Source organism: Pseudoliparis swirei, chromosome 13, assembly GCF_029220125.1.
Source record: "Pseudoliparis swirei isolate HS2019 ecotype Mariana Trench chromosome 13, NWPU_hadal_v1, whole genome shotgun sequence".
Taxonomy (NCBI): Eukaryota; Metazoa; Chordata; class Actinopteri; order Perciformes; family Liparidae; genus Pseudoliparis; species Pseudoliparis swirei.
In genome coordinates, this window is record NC_079400.1 from 20,672,816 (window position 1) to 20,694,910 (window position 22,095).

The window sequence follows — 22,095 nt, forward strand, 5'->3', positions numbered from 1 at the left end:
CACATTACACGTATTTATAATGTGAAAGTGTGCACTCCCTCCTCTGGTAAACGCTGCTCTCTAGAGGGCAGCGTGGGTACTGCATTCAGATGGAGCGCACAGTTTGTGTAGTTTTTATTTCGTTTTATTTACTCAGACATAGTTGCACCGACACTCAACACACACTCACCTTCACATGCAGGAGGGGTGAAGAGGTTTCCCCTCGGCAGACGTTGATAAGCCGTCTTTGATCCATTAATAAATTAAAGCAGTAATAATCAAATATACCTTTACACGGAAAAGTCTTGAGTTTGAGTATATAAATTAAAAGTACTCCGTTCTCTTACAGCATTTTAAATACCATTATGGATGTTATTATTATTATTATCAATATTATTATTAGTTTGTATTTATTATTTATTTTATTTTTTATTATTATTATTCACATTTCTTCTATTGAAGTGGAGTTGGAGCTAATTTGAACTGCTTTATATCTTATTAGGCCGTCTATCCTGTAAGAATACATCGTGCCTTTTTAAGTATCTAGATAAATGTAATGTAATATTATAATGTAGTAAAAATATCACCACCGACATGCATTGAAGTAGCATGGAATATAAATACTTGCAGCTCATATTTGATTACATAAAAAATATAATTAGTAATTGTGCTAATATAAAATTATTTTGTTAATGTATATATATATATATATTTGATTTTTCTTAATAATCATCAGATGTAATTGCTAAGAATTTAGGAATATTTAAGTCTTTTTAAATTTAAGTTGAATTAACTTCATTTTGTAACTTCATTTAACTTAATTTTTTTTGGTAAATTTACATTGAATTGACTTACAAAATTAAGTTGACTGGGCAAATTTGTTTGACTAAACTTGAAAAATTGATTTGTTGCATTCAAAAATGTAATTTATAGAAACAACATCTTAAATGTGTGCAGAAGGTAACTGCAGCAGGGTGTTGTTATGAGCGTCACTTATTGTATGTCAGCATTGATAACACACACGAGCTGATGGTGTCAAATGAAAAGCTCTTCCTCTCCTGGTCCTTCTCCACCTGAGACCTGCTGAGTGTGTTGCAGGACGTTCCTCCGTCAGTTCGCCCTGATGGGGGAGACGCAGGAGAGGGAGCGCGTCCTGTCTCACTTCTCCAGGCGCTACCTGAAGTGCAACCCGAAGGCCATGAAGTCAGAGGGTGAGAACCACAGAGGCCTCACATGATCCTGAAGCCTGAGTCTGTGAATGCACACACATGCACATACATACACACACATACACACACATACACACACACATACACACACATACACACACATACATACACACACATACACACATATACACACACACACATACACATACACATACCATATATACAGTATATACACACCATCTATCACACTACTGTAGCCTACTATGTGTTCTTTGTAATATATATATTATATATATATATTTATTTGTATATATATATATTTATAAATATACTGTATGTGTATATATATATATATATTAGGGCTGTCAGCGTTAACGCGTTAATCTATGCGATTAATTTGGCCGCGATTAACGCACTAAAATATTTTAACCCAGTTAACGCAACTTTGTTTACTTCCGGTGTCGTTGAAGTTGTTTCACTCCTCTGAGTGTCAAGCCTTCCTCCCGTCTGCTCCTCCATATTCACAAAGAAGCAGAGGGCGACGTGTCGGTGACGCGGGGCGGAAGGTGCAGGGGACTTTTTTTGTTGCTCCGCCCCGATGCGCGCGCAGACACGCCGGCATGGAGCTCTGCGGCGCGCGAGACGGAGAGCCGAGAAGAGTGACCGACACGTGGAGACAGAATGACATGCTGCTGTAGAGACGACCAACAACAGACGTTTAGTTTAATACAAGAACAAAGTCGTCTTTAAGGAAAGAACCTTACATTACTTCTGCTGTAATCTGGCGCTATAGAGAACATTACAAGGGGGCGGGGCCTCACCCTGATAGAATGATGGGGGAAACACTGGGATGTGTCACATGCAAAAGTCTTTAATAGGTGAATTTACATGTTTTTGTAAAATCGAGAAAATGAGCCCAGACTCCAGAGGGTTAACATGACATATTTGTCAGTTTACCAAGGCCACTGGTTCTGCTGTTCAGTGTTAAAGATGACAGGACCAATGGGGTCTCAAATACACCTTTGTTTACTAATCTGGATGTTTCACTGAAGAAACAATTTATCATCCACGATATTAAATACCTCGCTGACACTTTATATGTAGGAGCCTCTTTGAAAACACAGCTCTGTGGGAAGTTTTGTCTTGAAAAAAGAATACAATTAAACAAGTGTCTAAAATACACGCTGTTTGAAGGGATTACTCGTTCATTTAGAAGATTTAGTCTTTAGAAGAAGAAAAAAACTTTTAATCGCGATAAATGAATTTCAAAATGTGCGATTAATTAGTTACTTTTTTTTAATCGATTGACAGCACTAATATATATATATATATAACAAATGTGTGTGTTCACCCTGTAGATGCAGTTCACACTCTCACCTGTGCTCTGATGCTGCTGAACACTGATCTGCACGGCCAGGTGAGTAACGTCTGGAGACGTACATATATACAGACACATACATATACACATACACACATTAACATACACACATATACAGGTACGTCCACAGACATTTTGGGGGGCAGGTGCTCAAACCAAAAAAAAGGGCACCCAATGCCAAAAAAAAATTCTGACAGAGTTGAAGCATTAGCAGCAATACACTGATGATGCAATACATCCTCGACCTGCGTTTCCTCTGGCAGCATCAGACCGCTAGCTGACATTTTCTTTATGAATAAAGATGAATTATTATATAGCAACAACAGAACAAGCGTTCTGATTGGCTAATGGGTCGTCATGCCAGCCACGTATTGCCCTCCTCGCTGGTCTGATACGGATCCGTATTGCCCTCTTACGTCATTTTCAAAATGAGCGATATTGATAGACATCAACAGTCAAGAGCAGTGGTCCTCAAACTAAGGTCCGCGGGCCGGATACGGCCCGCCTCCACATTTGGCCCGGCCCTCTGAACAAGAGAGGCCGTATGATTTTTTTCTTCAGTCTGGCCACGCAAATCCTAGACTAGCCCGTTAAATAGAACGGAATAAGAATTCTCTCTCTCTTCTCTCTCTTCTCTCTCTCCTCTCTCTCTCTTCTCTCTCTCCTCTCTCCCTCTCTCCCTCTCTCTGGACGAGGCTTTGAAATCACGGAGTTTTTGTATGTTTATTTTTTTAAGAAACGTCGGACCAGTTGTGACGTCATGTTTTCAGCAGCGCTAATGTTGTGGTTGATTTATCACAAAACAACGTCAGGGGACAAACACCGTCAGGATCTGTTTGCAGGGCTCTCAAGTGTCACGCATTGAGCGTGACAGTCACGCATTTCGGTCTTACGTCACGCACTCCCGCCACACGTCGTATTTCTTACGCTGAAAAAAACTCTCGGCTATTTAATGTTTTAATGTGCCGCAGCGCGCAAACATGAGCCGCGCTGCCCTCACCGTGGAGGAATCAAGCGCTCCCCTGGAGTTCTGCTGTGAGGTGCCGCTTATCAGCCGATCCAAAAAAAAGAAATGGGCCAATCAGAAAAAAACCGTATCTGTTGTATCTGGGTAAGATTTAATCCAGCAACCAATGAAAATAAAGCATCCTGGAATTGCGAGCGTCGCGGAGCATGTCGGGGTGAAATTCTCACAAGAACTCAAATAAATGCCCCGTCGGATATTAAAACACATTTGGGGGGAGTTTATGACAGAGAGAGAAACTTTTATTCTTAACTACTGATGAATGAAAAAAGTGGGCTCCAGCAAAAAGGGCACTTTACTCATCCAGGGCAAAAGGGGCGGAGCTTGAGCACCACTAGGGGTCAATCTGTGCACGTGCCTGCACATATACATATACACACATTAACATACACACATACATATACACACATACACGTACACATACACATGCACATACACACATTAACATACACACATACTTGAATTAAAATGGCGCTGTGCCAACGGCTGCTTGTTTCAGTAGTGGCGTTTTGCTTTTATTTTATTGTCTTTTTTTGCACTTTTCCTCTCTTTTTCTTTTTCTTTTCTTTCACGTTTGTCTTAGTTACGGTCGGACACTGGACCATAACTACTTTTTTCGATAATTCTACTGTGGCTTTTGTTCACTTTGTCGTGAGTATCGGAGAGCCACAGCAAAACAATGACGGGGACCGTCGTCTACTCGCGTGCTCAGCTGATCGCGATGTGCAGGCCGAAGCTTCTGCCTGGAGAAAGACCTGTGATCCCGCTGGAGCTACGGAGAAGAGCTCGCGGTTGCAGATCGGGTGTCAAGCGGAGGGCTAAAACGAGGAGATACAAACCCTCGGTACCGTCGATCATAACGGGGAACGTGAGGTCTTTGGCGAATAAGACGGATGAGCTCGGCGCGCTGGTAATGACTGAGAGGATCTTCCGTGAGAGCAGTCTCTTGTGCTTCACTGAGACGTGGCTGCACGCGGACTATCCGGATCACAGCGTCTTTGCCCGGCTTCAGGACTGTTCGGGCTGACAGAGACGCTACACAGAGCGGTAAGAAGAGGGGGGGCGGGATCGCTGTTTATGTGAATGAACGGTGGTGCCATCCGGACCATGTGTGCGTGAAGGGCGCTTCTGTAGCGAACATTGAACTGTTGGCCGTGGGGATGCGCCCGTACTATTTGCCGAGAGAGTTCACGTCCGCCATTGTGGTTGTCGTGTACGTGCCGCCATCAGCTGACGCTGAGGAAGCTGTGGACACCATCCACTCCACTGTGTCTGCTCTGCTGAATCATCAGCCTGGAGCATTCATGACCATCACTGGTGACTTTAACCACACCACATTGGAAAAAGCTCTGCCAACCTTCCATCAATACATAGACTGCCCAACAAGGAACAATAAAACTCTGGACTTGCTGTATGCTAATACTAAGGACGCATACAGCGCCACTGCCCCCCCCCCCCTCGGCAGGTCTGATCATGACCTGGTCCGGCTGACACCCAGGTATGTTCCTCTGGTGAAGAGGCTGTGACCACCAGGACTGTGAGGAGGTGATCTCTGGAGGCTAACGACGCTCTACAGGACTGCTTCGAGTCGACGGACTGTGATGTGTTGTGTGGACCGCACGGGGAGGACATCAACAGTATGACCGACTGCATCACGGAATACATCAAGTTCTGTGAACACACCACCATCCCATCACGGACTGTGCGCTGCTTCCCCAACAACAAGCCCTGGATCACCAGGGACCTGAAGGCGCTTCTTAACATGAAGAAAGCTGCTTTCAGGTCTGGAGACAGGGATGAGCTGAGGAAAGCCCAGCGCAACCTAAAGGTGAAGCTCAGGGAGGGCAAGGACTCCTACAGGAGGAAGCTGGAGGCCAAACTCCAGCTGAACAACTCAAAGGAGGTGTGGTCTGGCATGAAGCAGATAACTGGCTTCAAGGTGGGAGGGAGACAGCCAGGGGGCTCCCTGGAGAGGGCCAACCAGCTCAACTGTTTCTTCAACAGGTTCAGTTCACAGCCCTCTCCTGTCTCCTCCACACATCACACCTCCCAAACACCTCCCCCTCTGTCCCCCCTGCTGAGCTGCACATCCACCGAGCCCTCAATAACAATGGGCTCCTCCCCCCTCCCCCCTCTCTCTGTGACGACTGACCAGGTGAGAAGACAGCTGGAGAAACTACACCAGCGCAGAGCTGAAGGTCCTGATGGCATCAGCCCCAGGGTCCTAAAGACCTGCGCCACCCAGCTGTCTGGTGTCCTGCAGCGCCTCTTCAACCTCAGCCTGAGGCTGGGGAAGTCCCGTGCTGTGGAAGGCGTCGTGCCTGGTCCCTGTCCCAAAGAAGTCAACACCATCTGGCCTCAACGACTACCGACGGTCGCCTCACCTCCCATGTGATGAAGGTGCTGGAGAGGCTGGTCTTGGCCCACCTCCGGCCGCAGGTGAAATCGTCGTTGGACCCTCTGCAATTTGCTTACCAGCCTCATGTGGGAGTGGACGACGCCATCATCTACCTGCTGCAACGAGCTCAGTCGCACCTGGATGGAACCGGTGTCTCTGTGAGAGTCACTTTCTTTGACTTCTCCAGTGCATTTAACACCATCCAGCCACTGCTGCTGAGTGAGAAGCTGCGGGTGGTCGGTGTGGACGCGTCCACCATCTCCTGGATCACTGACTACCTCACAGGCAGACCACAGTTGGTCAGAATGGGCCGTGTGCTGTCTGGAACGGTGGTCAGTGATGTTGGAGCCCCACAGGCAACTGTTCTGTCTCCCTTCCTCTTCACCCTGTACACCAGTGACTTCCAGTACAACACGGAGTCATGCCATCTGCAGAAGTACTCTGATGATTCTGCAGTGGTCGGGTGTATTAGGGATGGACGGGAGGAGGAGTACAGGGCAGTGGTGACTGACTTTGTAAAGTGGGCCGATGAGAATCACCTGCGGCTGAACGTGGCCAAGACCAGAGAGATGGTGGTGGACTTCAGGAGGAAGGCGACAGCTCCTACACCTCTGAGTGTCCTGGGAGTGGACGTGGACATGGTGGAGGAGTACAAGTACCTGGGCGTCTCCATCGACAGCCGACTGAACTGGAAGGCCAACATCAACGCTGTGTACAAGAAGGGGAGGAGTCGACTCTTTTTCCTGAGAAAGCTTCGATCCTTCAACGTGTGCAGCAAGATGCTGGAGTTATTCTACCAGTCGGTTGTCGCCAGTGTGCTGCACTTTGCCATTGTCTGCTGGGGGAGCAGCATCGGAGCCGGTGACACCAGCCGTCTAACAAACTGGTTAGGAAGGCTGGCTCCATCATCGGCTGCCAGCTGGAGCTCCTGGAACAGGTGGTGGAGAGGAGGACGTTGAAGAAACTGGTGTCCATATTGGACAACCCGGACCACCCTCTCCACCACCTCCTACAGGGACAGAGGAGTACTTTCTCCAGACGTCTCCTCACGCTCCGCTGCCACAAGGATAGATACAGGAGAACATTCCTGCCGACGGCTATGAGGCTCTACAACAGATCACCTCTTGCCAGATCACCCTAACCCTTCTTATATTTTGTGTTTTTTTTATTTTTATTCTTGTGTGTTGCTGCTACTGGCTCGACAAATTTCCCCTTGGGGATTAATAAAGTATATATCTATCTATCTATCTATCTACACACATTAACATACACACATACACACATTAACATACACACATACACACATTAACATACACACATACACACATTAACATACACAGATACACACATTAACATACACACATACACACATTAACATACACACATACACGTACATGTGCACATTTATAGTTTTATTGTTGTATCCAGCGCTCCTTCGAGCTGGAGTTAGGAAGTTAAATAATGACTAATGATGAATTAATAGTTATTTATTCTAGTTTATCAACATTTTACTAGATTGCATGTGAACGTTATCATTTACCTTCAACCAATACTCATGTTCACTGAGCGGAGCCTGAACACATCACCATGTAACCAAAGTGAACCTTCGCTGGTTCTCCGTTAGCGGTGCTGCTAACGTCACTAGCTAACTTCACTAACTAATGTCACTAGCTATCATTACTAACTAACATTACTAGCTAACGTTACTAGTTAACGTTACTAGCTAACATTTATAGCCTACGTTACTAGCTAACATTTCTAGCCTACGTTACTAGCTAACATTACTAGCTCTCCTCCTGTTGGTCTTAACCCTGATTGGTTGTTTATAAAGTCACATGATCGGAGATCAGAGACTAAAAACACGTCCTTGAAGTCCTGATCACATGTTCTACTGGATACTGGAGGTTAAAACTTTATTTACAGTGTGATGGTAAACAGATCGACAACAATCCGTTACACCACTGATGGTTACATACAAACAAATAAACAACAAATAAGACGTGATGTTTGAAAAGCTCCGTTCCCCTCATATGCCCTTTTGATTGGCTCTGAAGTTTCGGGAGCGTGAGTCCGGCCGAGCTTCTCTCTCCGTCCTCGTGAGCTACTTTGATAGTCCAAAGCCTCTCTTTTGTAAATCTGGGCCAGTCCTGCTGCGGAGGAATGAATCATTGAAGTGGCCGTCGAGGTAAGAGGCTTCACCAGATGAATGTGATCACCCCCACAGCGCTGGGGTCACCCAGTCATCATGCCGACATCCCATCGTAACACGCCGTCTCCAGCTTGTTCTACGAGGCAGGAGCACATTGTCATCTCTCTCTTTTTTACAGAACATCGGGAAGAAGATGTCATGCACGCAGTTCATCGGCAACCTGGAAGGACTGAACGCCGGCCAAGATTACCACAAGGATCTGCTGAAAGTAAGCGCTGGTCTAAAATAGCACACACACAGACACACACGTCGGAAACGAGGGCGTTGTATTGTCCCTCCGATCTGTGCGACTGAACCCGGCTGTCTGGTCTAACGCTCGCCGCCATCTGGCGTTCCCCTTCATCTCCAATCAGAGGCCTTCCCGGGCCCGCCACTTCCTGGTCCACTCCAGCTCCCAACGCTTGGAGGACTTCAACTGTAATGTGGTCTTGGAGGCTGGGAGACGTAGTCCGAACCCGGCCGAGTTGACAGATCGAGAGACTTCAGACCCGGGTTCAGACCGAGGCCCCGGGGCCCCGGGACGCGGCGAGATAACTCAATTGGCACGGGATGATGGCGCTGATTAGCTTTGTCTGCAGAGCGGTCCGTCAACATGAGAGCGAGAGAGAGAGAGAGAGAGAAATGAAAAGCTGTTATTCGGGGCAGAGAGCAGCCATGTGACCGCGAGCGGCAGAAACAGACGTGCATTAGCTCTTAATGCTGGTCGACGTCCAGCTCTCTTTAATCACGCCTCCCACTTTCAACAGACTCTTTCATTCTCCCGCTCGCCCCCGAGCTGCACTCTCTTTTCTCTCTCCTTTCCCCGGGTCTCTAAATGTTCGTCCGGCCCTCGCTCCTCATCTCGTGTTTTAAGCTGCCGTCTCAGGTTAACCTCCTGGCCGCCACCTTCGTGTCTGGAGAGACCCTCATAGATCAGAAGAGACAGTGGAGAGACCCTCATAGATCAGAAGAGACCGTGGAGAAACCCTCATGGATCAGAAGAGACAGTGGAGAGACCCTCATAGTTCAGAAGAGACGGTGGAGAGACCCTCATAGATCAGAAGAGACGGTGGAGAGACCCTCATGGTTCATAAGAGATGGTGGAGAGACCCTCATGGTTCATAAGAGATGGTGGAGAGACCCTCATAGATCAGAAGAGACCGTGGAGAGACCCTCATGGTTCAGAAGAGACAGTGGAGAGACCCTCATAGATCAGAAGAGACCGTGGAGAGACCCTCATGGATCAGAAGAGACAGTGGAGAGACCCTCATAGATCAGAAGAGACGGTGGAGAGACCCTCATAGATCAGAAGAGACCGTGGAGAGACCCTCATAGATCAGAAGAGACGGTGGAGAGACCCTCATAGATCAGAAGAGACAGTGGAGAGACCCTCATGGATCAGAAGAGACAGTGGAGAGACCCTCATAGATCAGAAGAGACGGTGGAGAGACCCTCATAGATCAGAAGAGACAGTGGAGAGACCCTCATAGATCAGAAGAGACGGTGGAGAGACCCTCATAGATCAGAAGAGACGGTGGAGAGACCCTCATAGATCAGAAGAGACTGTGGAGAGACCCTCATAGATCAGAAGAGACGGTGGAGAGACCCTCATAGATCAGAAGAGACCGTGGAGAGACCCTCATGGTTCATAAGAGATGGTGGAGAGACCCTCATGGTTCATAAGAGATGGTGGAGAGACCCTCATAGATCAGAAGAGACGGTGGAGAGACCCTCATAGATCAGAAGAGACAGTGGAGAGACCCTCATGGATCAGAAGAGACAGTGGAGAGACCCTCATAGATCAGAAGAGACGGTGGAGAGACCCTCATGATTCATAGGAGATGGTGGAGAGACCCTCATGATTCATAAGAGATGGTGGAGAGACCCTCATAGATCAGAAGAGACGGTGGAGAGACCCTCATAGATCAGAAGAGACTGTGGAGAGACCCTCATGGTTCATAAGAGATGGTGGAGAGACCCTCATAGATCAGAAGAGACGGTGGAGAGACCCTCATAGATCAGAAGAGATGGTGGAGAGACCCTCATGGTTCAGAAGAGACGGTGGAGTCGCCCCTTAGTGTTCAGTAGATAGAATGCAGGTTTTAAGACATGAAGCATTGGCTGACACATTGGTTGCGACATCCTTAGAAAGTGACAGGGGGGGGGGGGGGGTATTCAGTTGGATGCAATCTGCAGCCTCACCACTAGATGCTGCTTCACTGACTCACTGCTCCTTTAAGTACGCAACTTGCATCACAAACGGAAGGTCAGATTACTCCACGTTGACTTTTGGTTTCACACGTGTCAGAAGTAGCGGCCTCCTGGGTGAAAGTGTGTTCGACCCTCCTTCCTCCCGACCTCCCTCCTCCTCGACCCTCCGTACCGCTTCACCGCAGCGTGCGGGTTACACATGAAGCTCAGGACGAATGACGTCATCCTGAATCACTTCCGTCTGAGGCGGTGGCATGTTGGCGAGACGGTTCTGTTCAGTTACACTTGGCAGGCGGCGGGTGAAAATGTTTAACAACTATCAGAAGAACTCTTTTTTGTAGTGCAACCTATTTAGATTAAAGCCTTAAGTATCCTTTCTTTTCCTTTCCGTGTTCATGCCTCTCCTCCTCCCTTTATCTCTCAACAGCCATCCCTTCTCCTCTTCATTTCTTCTACTCATTCTCGCTCTTTCCCATTTCCTCTTCGCCCGTCTCGGTGTTTGTTTGTGCAGTAAATAAGTTAGAAACCAACTTGCGTTCTGTGCCACAACAACAATGACAACAACAACAACACACTGTTGTACAGCTCACACGTTGTCCCAGCACTTGTCACTATCACGTCGTCCTTCACATCCTTGCTTCGTCCTTCTGTCCCTCTTTCTCTTCCTCTCAGTCCAGGAAATAATCATCTCCCTCTGACCAGCTATTCGTTTTATTCCTTCTAATTCTCCATCTAGATGTTTATTATGATGTGTTTGTGTTTGTTTACCTGGACATTACGACGGGTTGCTATGAAATGTAGCGCCGGCACGGATCAATGGTCCCCAGAGGATGAACCCGGAATGATCTTGAGATGGCTTCCCATGAGACGTGGTTCAGATCGTCTTGGTCCAGATCGTCTTGATTCTTATCGTCGTGGTCCAGATCGTCGTGGTTCTGATGGTTCAGATGCTCGTGGTCCAGATGGTATTGGTTCTGATGGTCGTGGTTCAGATCGTCATGGTTCAGATGGTCGTGGTTCTAATCATCGTGGTTCAGATCGTCATGGTTCAGATGGTCGTGGTTCTGATCATCGTGGTTCTGATCGTCATGGTTCAGATTGTCTTGGTTCTGATCGTCGTGGTCCAGATGGTCTTGTTTCTGATGGTCGTGGTTCAGATCATCGTGGTTCAGATGGTCTTGGTCCAGATCGTCGTGGTTCAGATCGTCGTGGTTCAGATTGTCGTGGTTCAGATCGTCGTGGTCCAGATGGTCTTGGTTCTGATCGTCGTGGTTCAGATCGTCGTGGTTCAGATCATCGTGGTTCTGATCATCTTGGTTCAGATGGTCATGGTTCAGATGGTTGTGGTTCTGATCGTCGTGGTCCAGATGGTCTTGGTTCTGATCGTCGTGATTCAGATCATCGTGGTCCAGATGGTCTTGGTTCTGATCGTCGTGGTTCTGATCATCATGGTGCTGATGGTCGTGGTTCTGATCGTTGTGGTCCAGATGGTCTTGGTTCTGATCGTCCTGGTTCTGATCGTCGTGGTTCTGATCGTCTTGGTTCAGATGGTCGTGGTTCAGATGGTCGTGGTTCTGATCGTCGTGGTCCAGATGGTCGTGGTCCAGATCGTCTTGGTTCAATTCAATTCAGTTTATTTGTATAGCCCAATTTCACAAATTACAAATTTGTCTCGGAGTGCTTTACAATCTGTACACATAGACATCCCTGACCTTTGACCTCACATCGGACAAGGAAAAACTCCCAAATAACCCTTCAGGGGGGGAAAAGGGAAGAAACCTTCAGGAGAGAACAGAGGAGGATCCCTCTCCAGGATGGACAGATGCAATAGATGTCATGTGTACAGAAGGACAGATTTAGAGTTTAAATACATTCAATGAATATGACAGAGTGTATGAATAGTTCATAGTAGGCATATTCCACGATGGAGACCTCCACGATCCATCAGGCAGATGGCGGTGGGGAGGAGAGTCTCAACAGTGGGCGGAGTCTCAACAGGACAGTGGCGTAGTCAGGAGCAGGAATTCCACGACCCAGACCTCGATGATCCATCAGGCAGATAGGATCTATGCCGTCTCATAGGGTCCGATGACCCCATGAGACGTGAAGTCAAAAGGACTCGGGAGAAAGCAGAGTTAGTAACGTGAGATTGATAGATGAAAAATCATCCTTAAGGAGAGAAAAAGAGAGATAGGTACTCAGTGCATCCTAACGTCCCCAGCAGCTATAAGCCTATAGCAGCATATCAAGGGGCTGGACCAGGTGAACCTGATTCAGCCCTAACTATAAGCTCTGTCAAAGAGGAAAGTCTTATGTCTACTCTTAAACGAGGTGACTGTGTCTGCCTCCCAGACTGAAATTGGAAGCTGGTTCCATAAAAGAGGAGCTTGATAACTAAAGGCTCTGGCTCCCATTCTACTTTTTAAGACTCTAGGAACTACAAGTAGTCCCGCATTTAGTGAGCGTAGCTCTCTAGTGGGGCAATATGGTACTACAAGCTCCTTAAGATATTCAAGATTCAAGATGTTTTATTTGTCACATACACACACAGGGTGTGCAGTGAAATGAAAGTGGCAATGCTCAGCAGGAATGTGCCAACAAGTCCACACTATCTACAAAGAAAAAAACAACACAATAGTGTGTGTGTGTGTGTGTGTGTGTGTGTGTGTGTGTGTGCCTAAGGGGGCAGTTGTGTGGGTCTATGTGGGGTCCTGGTGAGGTCGGGTTCACAGTCCTGATGGCCTGAGGAAAGAAACTCCGTCTCAGTCTCTCTGTTCTTGTGAAACAGTCTGATATGATGGTGCATCACCAATCAAGGCTTTGTACGTTAAGAGAAGAATTTTAAAAGTGATTCTTGATTTTACTGGGAGCCAGTGCAGAGCAGCTAGTGCAGGAGTGATGTGATCTCTTTTCTTAGTTTTAGTGAGAACACGAGCTGCAGCATTCTGGATCAACTGGAGGGACCTAAGAGATTTATTAGAGCAGCCTGATAATAAGGAGTTGCAGTAATCCAGTCTCGAAGTAACGAACGTGAACCAATTTTTCTGCATCTTTTGAGACAAGATGTGCCTGATTTTTGAAATATTACGTAGATGAAAGAATGCAGTCCTTGAGATTTGCTTTACGTGGGAGTTAAAGGACAAGTCGATCAAAGATAACGCCAAGATTCTTTACAGTGGTGTTGGATGCCAGGGCAATGCCGTCTACAGAAACCACATCACCAGATAATTGATCTCTGAGGTGCTCAGAGCCGATTAAAATTACTTGGTTTTGTCTGAGTTTAACATCAAGAAGTTGCAGGTCATCCATGTTTTATGTCTTTAAGACATGCTTGAATTTTACGAGTTGGTTGCTCTCCTCTGGTTTTATCGATAAATATAGTTGAGTATCATCTGCATAACAATGAAAGTTTATGGAGTGTTTCCTGATAATATTGCCCAAAGGAAGCATGTATAAAGTAAATAAAATTGGTCCAAGCACAGAACCTTGTGGAACTCCGTGATTAACGTTGGTGGTTATCGGCGTCATCGTTTACAAATACAAACTGAGATCGATCTGATAAATAGGATTTAAACCAAATTAGTGCCGTGCCTGAAATGCCAATCGACTGCTCCAGTCTCTGTAACAGGATGTCATGGTCAATGGTGTCGAATGCAGCACTAAGGTCTAACAAGACCAGGACAGAGAGGAGTCCTTTATCTGCTGCCATTAAGAGGTCATTTGTAATTTTCACCAGTGCCGTCTCGGTGCTGTGGTGTTTTCTAAATCCTGATTGAAATTTCTCAAATAAACTATTATGATGTAGAAAGTCGCACAACTGATTTGCGACCACTTTCTCAAGGATCTTGGAGAGGAAGGGAGGTTAGAGATCGGTCTGTAGTTAGCCAACACCTCTGGATCCAGAGTGGGCTTCTTCAGGAGAGGTTTAATAACAGCCACTTTGAAGGAGTGTGGTACGTGGCCTGTTAGCAGAGACACATTGATAATATCTAATAGAGAGCCGCCAATTAAAGGCAAAACGTCTTTAAGCAGCCTCGTCGGGATGGGGTCCAAGAGACAGGTAGACGTGTTCAAGTAGAAACCGTTGAAGATAATTGGTCACGGTTGATGGGAGAAAAGCCCTCAAATATACACCAGGGCATACAGCGGTTTCCAAGGCCATTCCACTTGAGGACAGATTGGCACTGGTTATGGGCAAGAGAATATTAATCTTGTTCCTAATAGTTAAAATCTTTTCATTAAAGAAGTTCATAAAGTCATTACCACTGAGGTCTATAGGAATACTCGGCTCCACAGAGCTGTGACTCTCTGTCAGCCTGGCTACAGTGCTGAAGAGAAACCTGGGGTTGTTTTTATTTTTTTCTATTACTGATGAGTAATAGGCTGCTCTGGCATTACGGAGGGCCTTCTTATATGTTTTAAGACTATCTCGCCAAACTAAGCGGGATTCTTCGAGATTAGTTGAACGCCATATGCGTTCAAGCTTTGTGACGCTTGCTTCAGTTTGCGGGTCTGAGGTTATACCAGGAGCAAACCTCCTCTTCCTCACTGTCTTCTACTTCAGAGGGGCTATCGAGTCCAGTGTCATTCTCAGAGAGCATGTGGCACTGTCAACAAGATGATCAATCTGGGACGGACTAAAGTTAGACCAGGAGTCCTCTGTTATATTGAGACGTGGTATCGAATCAAATACAGAAGGAATCGCTTCTTTAAATTTAGCTACAGCACTGTCAGTTAGACATCTGGTGTAGAAACTTTTGACTAACGGAGTACACTCCGGTAGTATAAATTCAAAAGTTATGAGGTTGTGGTCTGACAGAAGAGGATTCTGTGGGAAGACGTTCAAATGCTCAATGTCAACGCCATAAGTAAGAACAAGATCAAGCGTGTGGCCAAAGCTGTGAGTGGGTTTCTGTACTCTCTGACAGAAGCCAATCGAGTCCAACAAGGAGATGAATGCAGCACTAAGGCAATCATTATCAACATCCACATGGATATTAAAATCTCCAACAATAATAACTTTATCAGTTCTGATCGTCTTGGTTCAGAATGTCGTGGTTCAGATGGTCGTGGTTCTGATCTTCGTGGTCCAGATGGTCTTGGTTCTGATCGTCTTGGTTCAGATGGTCGTGGTTCAGATGGTCGTGGTTCTGATCGTCGTGGTTCAGATCGTCGTGGTCCAGATGGTCTTGGTCCAGATCATCGTGGTTCTGATATTTAAGGCCGAGCCGCATGTGGAAGTTCTCTGAGGGACCGGAAGTCCATCTGCCTGGAGAACCTGAAGGTGATGAGAAGGACTCCCGCTGCACCTCCGTCCCTCAGGGACTCCACTCTTTCATCCTCCCTTATTTCCTTTTCTTTCTTCTTTCTTCTTTTGTTGTTTTCCATCTTTTTTCTCCTTTTTCTTTTTCTTTAATAACTCTATCCTTTAGTTTTTTCTTCCCCTCGCCCTCAATTATCTTTTCTCTCGGCCTCTTTGATGAAAACTCGTGATGTGTTTCCTCTTACAATGGAGGAGCAGAATGGAGCCATCTCCACTTCCTAATCCCTCTCTTCCCATAGCGCCGACGTCACACGGGAAGTCCTTGTCTTTTTTCTAGGGCTGTCAGAGTTAACACGTTAATCTATGCGATTAATTTGGCCGCGATTAACGCACTAAAATATTTTAGCGCAATTAACGCAACTTTGATTACTTCCGGTGTGCGTTGACGTTTTTGCACTCCTCTGACACTGTTTCCGTTTTTAAAACAATTATTTCTCCGTGAAAATACGGAGCAGGAATCAGTTTAAACTTGTGGATGAATCAGTCGGGTTTCCTCCTCCGCTCCTTCCTCCCGTCTGCTCCTCCTTCCTCCCGTCTGCTCCTCCGATCCACAGAGGAACAGAGGGGCGACGTGTCGGGGACGCGGAAATAATTCGTCACACAAAACCTTCACCGTGATTTGTCAATCCGTTTGTCTGTCAACATTTTGCGAAAAAAACAACCAATGAACACTCAGTAAATCACAAAGGACCTCCCACCTCACAGGTAAGGCTCATTAGCAGCCTGTCAGTCAGAGATCAGAGAACACGGCACGAGGACAAATGTGCCTCATTGAATAGAGCTGAGATTGTTCTGGAATGTTTGATGTATAACACATGGGGGTATGTGTCATATGAAAACGCCTTTAAAAGGTGAATTTACATTTTTTTGTAAAATGGAGAACATGCCCCCAGCCTCCAGAGGGTTAACGTGACATATTTGAATGTCAGTCAGTTTACCAAGGCCACTGGTTCTGCTGTTCAGTGTTAAAGATGACAGGACCAATGGGGTCTCAATATACTTCTTTTTTTTAACTAATCTGGATGTTTCACTAAAGAAACAATTTATCATCCACAATATTAAATACCTCGCTGGCACTTTATAGGTAGGAACCTATTTGAAAACACAACTCTGTGTGAAGTTTTGTCTTTAAAAAGAAGAAGAAAAACAATTCATTAATCGCGATTAATCGCGATTAATGAATTTCAAAATGTGCGATTAATTAGTTAATTTTTTGTAATCGATTGACAGCCCTACTTTTTTCACGTGGACGCTATTCACCGCTGGGCCCAGAGCTCTGAGAGGGCATCAGAACCGAAGAGTTACGGGACGGAAACCCAGAGAAACGGAGCTGAGAAGGTTCAGAGAAACTGCAAGTTGCACATTTGATCCATTGCTCCTGAAACCTTCTTGATGACAGCTGCTTTCCATAAATACCACGTCCTCTCAGACAAGCAGCATTTAAAAGCTGTTGGCTCGGAACTCATGAAGCACGAATTCAGACTGATTATCAAATACCTTTACCTTTAATCCGTTTATTGCATTTAAATCACAGATAAATCTGTTTATTTGACACCATTTTGTTTTTTTATGGCATACCCGTGACCTTCGGGCGGCGAGGTCGTGTCGCCGGTCGTCCCGTGGACTCGTAGAGTTTCCAGTCGATTGAGTTCAATCTAATTAAATGTTGGTAAGAAATATGAAAACGAGAGTGTGATTGAAAACCAGCCGACAGGTGTTCGCGGCTCATCGCTAACAGGATGGATGGAGGTCGGGCGGAGTGTGCTGCACACACACACACAGACACACACAAACACACACGTGTCCGGTCGAGCGCTGATGCTTGTTTGTCTCAATCAGCGTGTTCTCGTTACAGGATTCATAACGAGGCCATAAACGTAATCTTAATGCACTGCGGAGGATCATTTCCACCAGACAGCCTGTCAGTCAGCGGCGAGGGCACAGGATGCTCATCAGGCTCAGGAGGCTGAGGAGGCTCATGAGGCTCAGGAGGCAGGAGGCTGAGGAGGCTGAGGAGGCTCAGGAGGCAGGAGGCTCAGGAGGCTGAGGAGGCTCAGGAGGCTCAGGAGGCTGAGGAGGCTCAGGAGGCAGGAGGCTCAGGAGGCTGAGGAGGCTCAGGAGGCTCAGGAGGCAGGAGGCAGGAGGCTCATGAGGCTGAGGAGGCTCAGGAGGCTCAGGAGGCAGGAGGCTCAGGATGCTCAGGAGGCTCATGAGGCTCAGGAGGCTCAGGAGGCTCATGAGGCTCATGAGGCTCATGAGGCTCAGGAGGCTCAGGAGGCTGAGGAGGCTCAGGAGGCTCAGGAGGCTCAGGAGGCTGAGGAGGCTCAGGAGGCTCATGAGGCCCAGGAGGCTCAGGAGGCAGGAGGCTCAGGATGCTCAGGAGGCTCAGGAGGCTCAGGAGGCAGGAGGCTCAGGATGCTCAGGAGGCTCAGGAGGCTCATGAGGCTCAGGAGGCTCAGGAGGCTCAGGAGGCAGGAGGCTCAGGAGGCTCAGGATGCTCAGGAGGCAGGAGGCTCAGGATGCTCAGGAGGCTCAGGAGGCTCAGGAGGCAGGAGGCTCAGGATGCTCAGGAGGCTCAGGAGGCTCAGAAGGCAGAAGGCTCAGGAGGCTCATGAGCCTGCAGCCAAGAACCCGGGGGGAACATTCGTTCTAGATTACAAACCTGTTCCATGCACAGCAGATTCTTCTGGTTCCTTCCAGCCGGTTCTTGTCTTCTCGTGACCTTCATGGATGTGTCAGACGAGGAGGGACCGTCGTAGCTCCTCCTCTTCTAGACCAGTTCTTCTCCTGCCTCCTCGATTCTGTCGAAGACCTCGTCAGCTGTTTCTGTTCTCTCCGTCTGCAGCACTGCAGAGTGTTGGAGCTCCGTAACTGGTGAGAGCCAGTTTGGTGCAATACCCACGAACCATGGAGACCCCCAAAGAGGAACCATCGAGACCCCAAAGAGAAACCATTGAGACCCCAAAGAGAAACCATCGAGACCCCAAAGAGAAACCATCGAGACCCCAAAGAGAAACCATCGAGACCCCAAAGAGAAACCATTAAGTCCCCAAAGAGAAACCATTGAGACCCCAAAGAGGAACCATCGAGACCCCAAAGAGAAACCACAGAGACCCCAAAGAGAAATCATCAAGACCCCAAAGAGAAACCACTAAGACCCCAAAGAGAAACCACTAAGACCCCAAAGAGAAACCACTAAGACCCCAAAGAGAAACCACTAAGACCCCAAAGAGAAACCATCAATACCCCAAAGAGAAACCACTAAGACCCCAAAGAGAAACCACTAAGACCCCAAAGAGGAACCACTAAGACCCCAAAGAGAAACCACTAAGACCCCAAAGAGAGACCACTAAGACCCCAAAGAGAAACCACTAAGACCCCAAAGAGGAACCAACGAGACCCCAAAGAGAAACCACTAAGACCCCAAAGAGAAACCACTGAGACCCCAAAGAGAGACCACTAAGACCCCAAAGAGAAACCACTAAGACCCCAAAGAGAAACCATCAAGACCCCAAAGAGGAACCATCGAGACCCCAAAGAGAAACCATCAAGACCCCAAAGAGGAACCATCGAGACCCCAAAGAGAAACCACTAAGACCCCAAAGAGAAACCTTCCTCCTTTCTTGTGAGGCTCAGAGATGCAGAGGTTTGCACCTTTTCTCTCTCTCTCTCTCTCTCTCTCTCTCTCTCTCTCTCTCTCTCTCTCTCTCTCTCTCCTCTCTCTCTCTCCCTCTCTCTCTGTCTCTCTCCCTCTCTCTCTCTCCCTCTCTCTCTCTCTCTCTCTCTCTCTCTCTCTCTCTCCTCTCTCTCTCTCTCTCTCTCTCCTCTCTCTCTCTCTGTCTCTCTCTCTCTGTCTCTCTCTCTCTCTCTCCCTCTCTCTGTCTCTCTCTCTCTCTCCCTCTCTCTCTCTCCCTCTCTCTCTCCTCTCTCCCTCTCTCTCTCTCTCCTCTCTCTCCCCCCCCCCCCCTCTCTGGAGCTAATGAAGCACTGAAGTAGGTTACTACTCGCCGCATTAGAGCGAGGAGAACAAATTGTGCTGAAATGAAAACGATGTCTCTTCAAACATGAATTATGTGCGTCGACGTTATCGATCGGAGACGGACGACTTATTCGGGCGATGTTTTTTTCCTCGTAAGTGAAGGATGAATGTGACGCCGAGGCCGATATCCATCTCTGAGTTACACAGAGTTCAGACGCTGCTCGTGGTTCTGAAAGAGGTTTTCTCTTCAGGCTGAACACTGAAGGACGAAGAGGAGCGTCTTGTTCTCTGTGGCTTCACTCCTTAAGACTTATGCAAAAGACGTGGAAACGGAAAACTGCAGCACAAAGAAAAGAGTTGAATTAATTATTTTTTTAATAAGGTTGATTATTATTTAAATAATTTACAAAAAAATAAAAAATTCTGTCAATGGACTCATTTCTTTCTGGGTCTTTTGTAACATTTGTCACTATTTTCACTATTTTTACAAACAATCAATCAATTAATTAATGGAGAAAATGATCAGCAGATTAATCCATGATGATAATAATCATTATTCGCCATTAAACCAGCTTTTATATTTATGGAACACATGTAATATAGAGCATTATGATGATAAGACACGGCCCCTCTATACTTTACTACATGCTCAATGCAGTTCACGTCTCCCTGTAGCAGAGTCTTCATCACTTTCACTGAAGTGAAGACGCTCTTCTTTAAACCTCACAGCTGTTGTCTTCATACGCTGCTGAAAATAGTCCCAAAACAAACGCACTGTTTCCTTCTGTTTGTTTGATTAAAAACTACAGTGCGAAGAATAGTTCTTTACAGGCATAATATATACATTTATTTTTCTTTTGTTCTCAGATAATAATCAAAAAGAACAATCCAGAACCGATGAGCAGTAATACGACTATAGAAAGATTAAAGAACTCAGACTCTTAACGAGAATCTGTGACGTCAAATAGTGCAGCAGACAAAATATAACAATATAAGACACATTATTTATTTATGTTTTCATTTATTTCGTGAGGAAAACTCGTTTAAGAGAAGAACAATAAAGATGACGCTCTGGATCCATATTCATCTTTTTTTAAATGGCTGAATCTCTGCAAACGTTATAAATACAAATAAATGAAAAAATAGAAGTATTGAAGCGTAAAGGAGAGAAAGAGTACGAGTGTGAAGGAGGAGAAGGAGGGATGAAGGAGAGAGAAGGAGGGATGAAGTACATTTACTCCACTTATTACGTTTGCAGCATTGACATGTTGGAAAGACGTCTATGTGTCCGTCGTCTCCACGGCAACCGCTGTCTTATTAAAGTAGTTCTTCATCTGTTAAACTGCATAGACTTCTATACAACCACAGGAGTCACCCCTGGTGGTCAGGAGAGATAATGCAGCTTTAACACATGAAGCATTGACTTCTATACAACCAGAGGAGTCGCCCCCTGGTGGTCAGGAGAGAGAATGCATCTTTAACACATGAAGCATAGACTTCTATACAACCAGAGGAGTCACCCCCTGGTGGTCAGGAGAGAGAATGCAGCTTTAACACATGAAGCATTGACTTCTATACAACCAGAGGAGTCGCCCCCTGGTGGTCATGAGAGAGAATGCAGCTTTAACACATGAAGCATAGACTTCTATACAACCAGAGGAGTCGCTCTGGTGGTCAGGAGAGAGAATGCAGCTTTAACACATGAAGCATAGACTTCTATACAACCAGAGGAGTCGCTCTGGTGGTCAGGAGAGAGAATGCAGCTTTAACACATGAAGCATAGACTTCTATACAACCAGAGGAGTCGCCCCCTGGTGGTCAGGAGAGAGAATGCATCTTTAACACATGAAGCATAGACTTCTATACAACCAGAGGAGTCACCCCCTGGTGGTCAGGAGAGAGAATACAGCTTTAACACATGAAGCATTGCCTTCTATACAACCAGAGGAGTCGCCCCCTGGTGGTCAGGAGAGAGAATGCAGCTTTAACACATGAAGCATAGACTTCTATACAACCAGAGGAGTCGCTCTGGTGGTCAGGAGAGAGAATGCAGCTTTAACACATGAAGCATAGACTTCTATACAACCAGAGGAGTCGCCCCCTGGTGGTCAGGAGAGAGAATGCATCTTTAACACATGAAGCATAGACTTCTATACAACCAGAGGAGTCACCCCCTGGTGGTCAGGAGAGAGAATGCAGCTTTAACACATGAAGCATTGCCTTCTATACAACCAGAGGAGTCACCCCCTGGTGGTCAGGAGAGAGAATGCAGCTTTAACACATGAAGCATAGACTTCTATACAACCAGAGGAGTCGCTCTGGTGGTCAGGAGAGAGAATGCAGCTTTAACACATGAAGAATAAACTTCTATACAACCAGAGGAGTCGCCCCCTGGTGGTCAGGAGAGAGAATGCAGCTTTAACACATGAAGCATAAACTTCTATAC

The 22,095-nt window shown here is 46.5% G+C and overlaps 1 protein-coding gene across 1 annotated transcript in view; it reads left to right on the forward strand.

Moving 5' to 3' along the window:
• Positions 1 to 22,095, forward strand: part of LOC130204062 (PH and SEC7 domain-containing protein 1-like) — a 54,688-nt gene that overhangs the window by 11,599 nt on the left and 20,994 nt on the right. Inside the window, exons 5-7 of the mRNA XM_056430562.1 lie at positions 1,078 to 1,190; positions 2,507 to 2,565; positions 8,276 to 8,365. Coding sequence (XP_056286537.1) covers positions 1,078 to 1,190; positions 2,507 to 2,565; positions 8,276 to 8,365 — 262 coding nt within the window. The remainder of the gene's footprint in view (positions 1 to 1,077; positions 1,191 to 2,506; positions 2,566 to 8,275; positions 8,366 to 22,095) is intronic.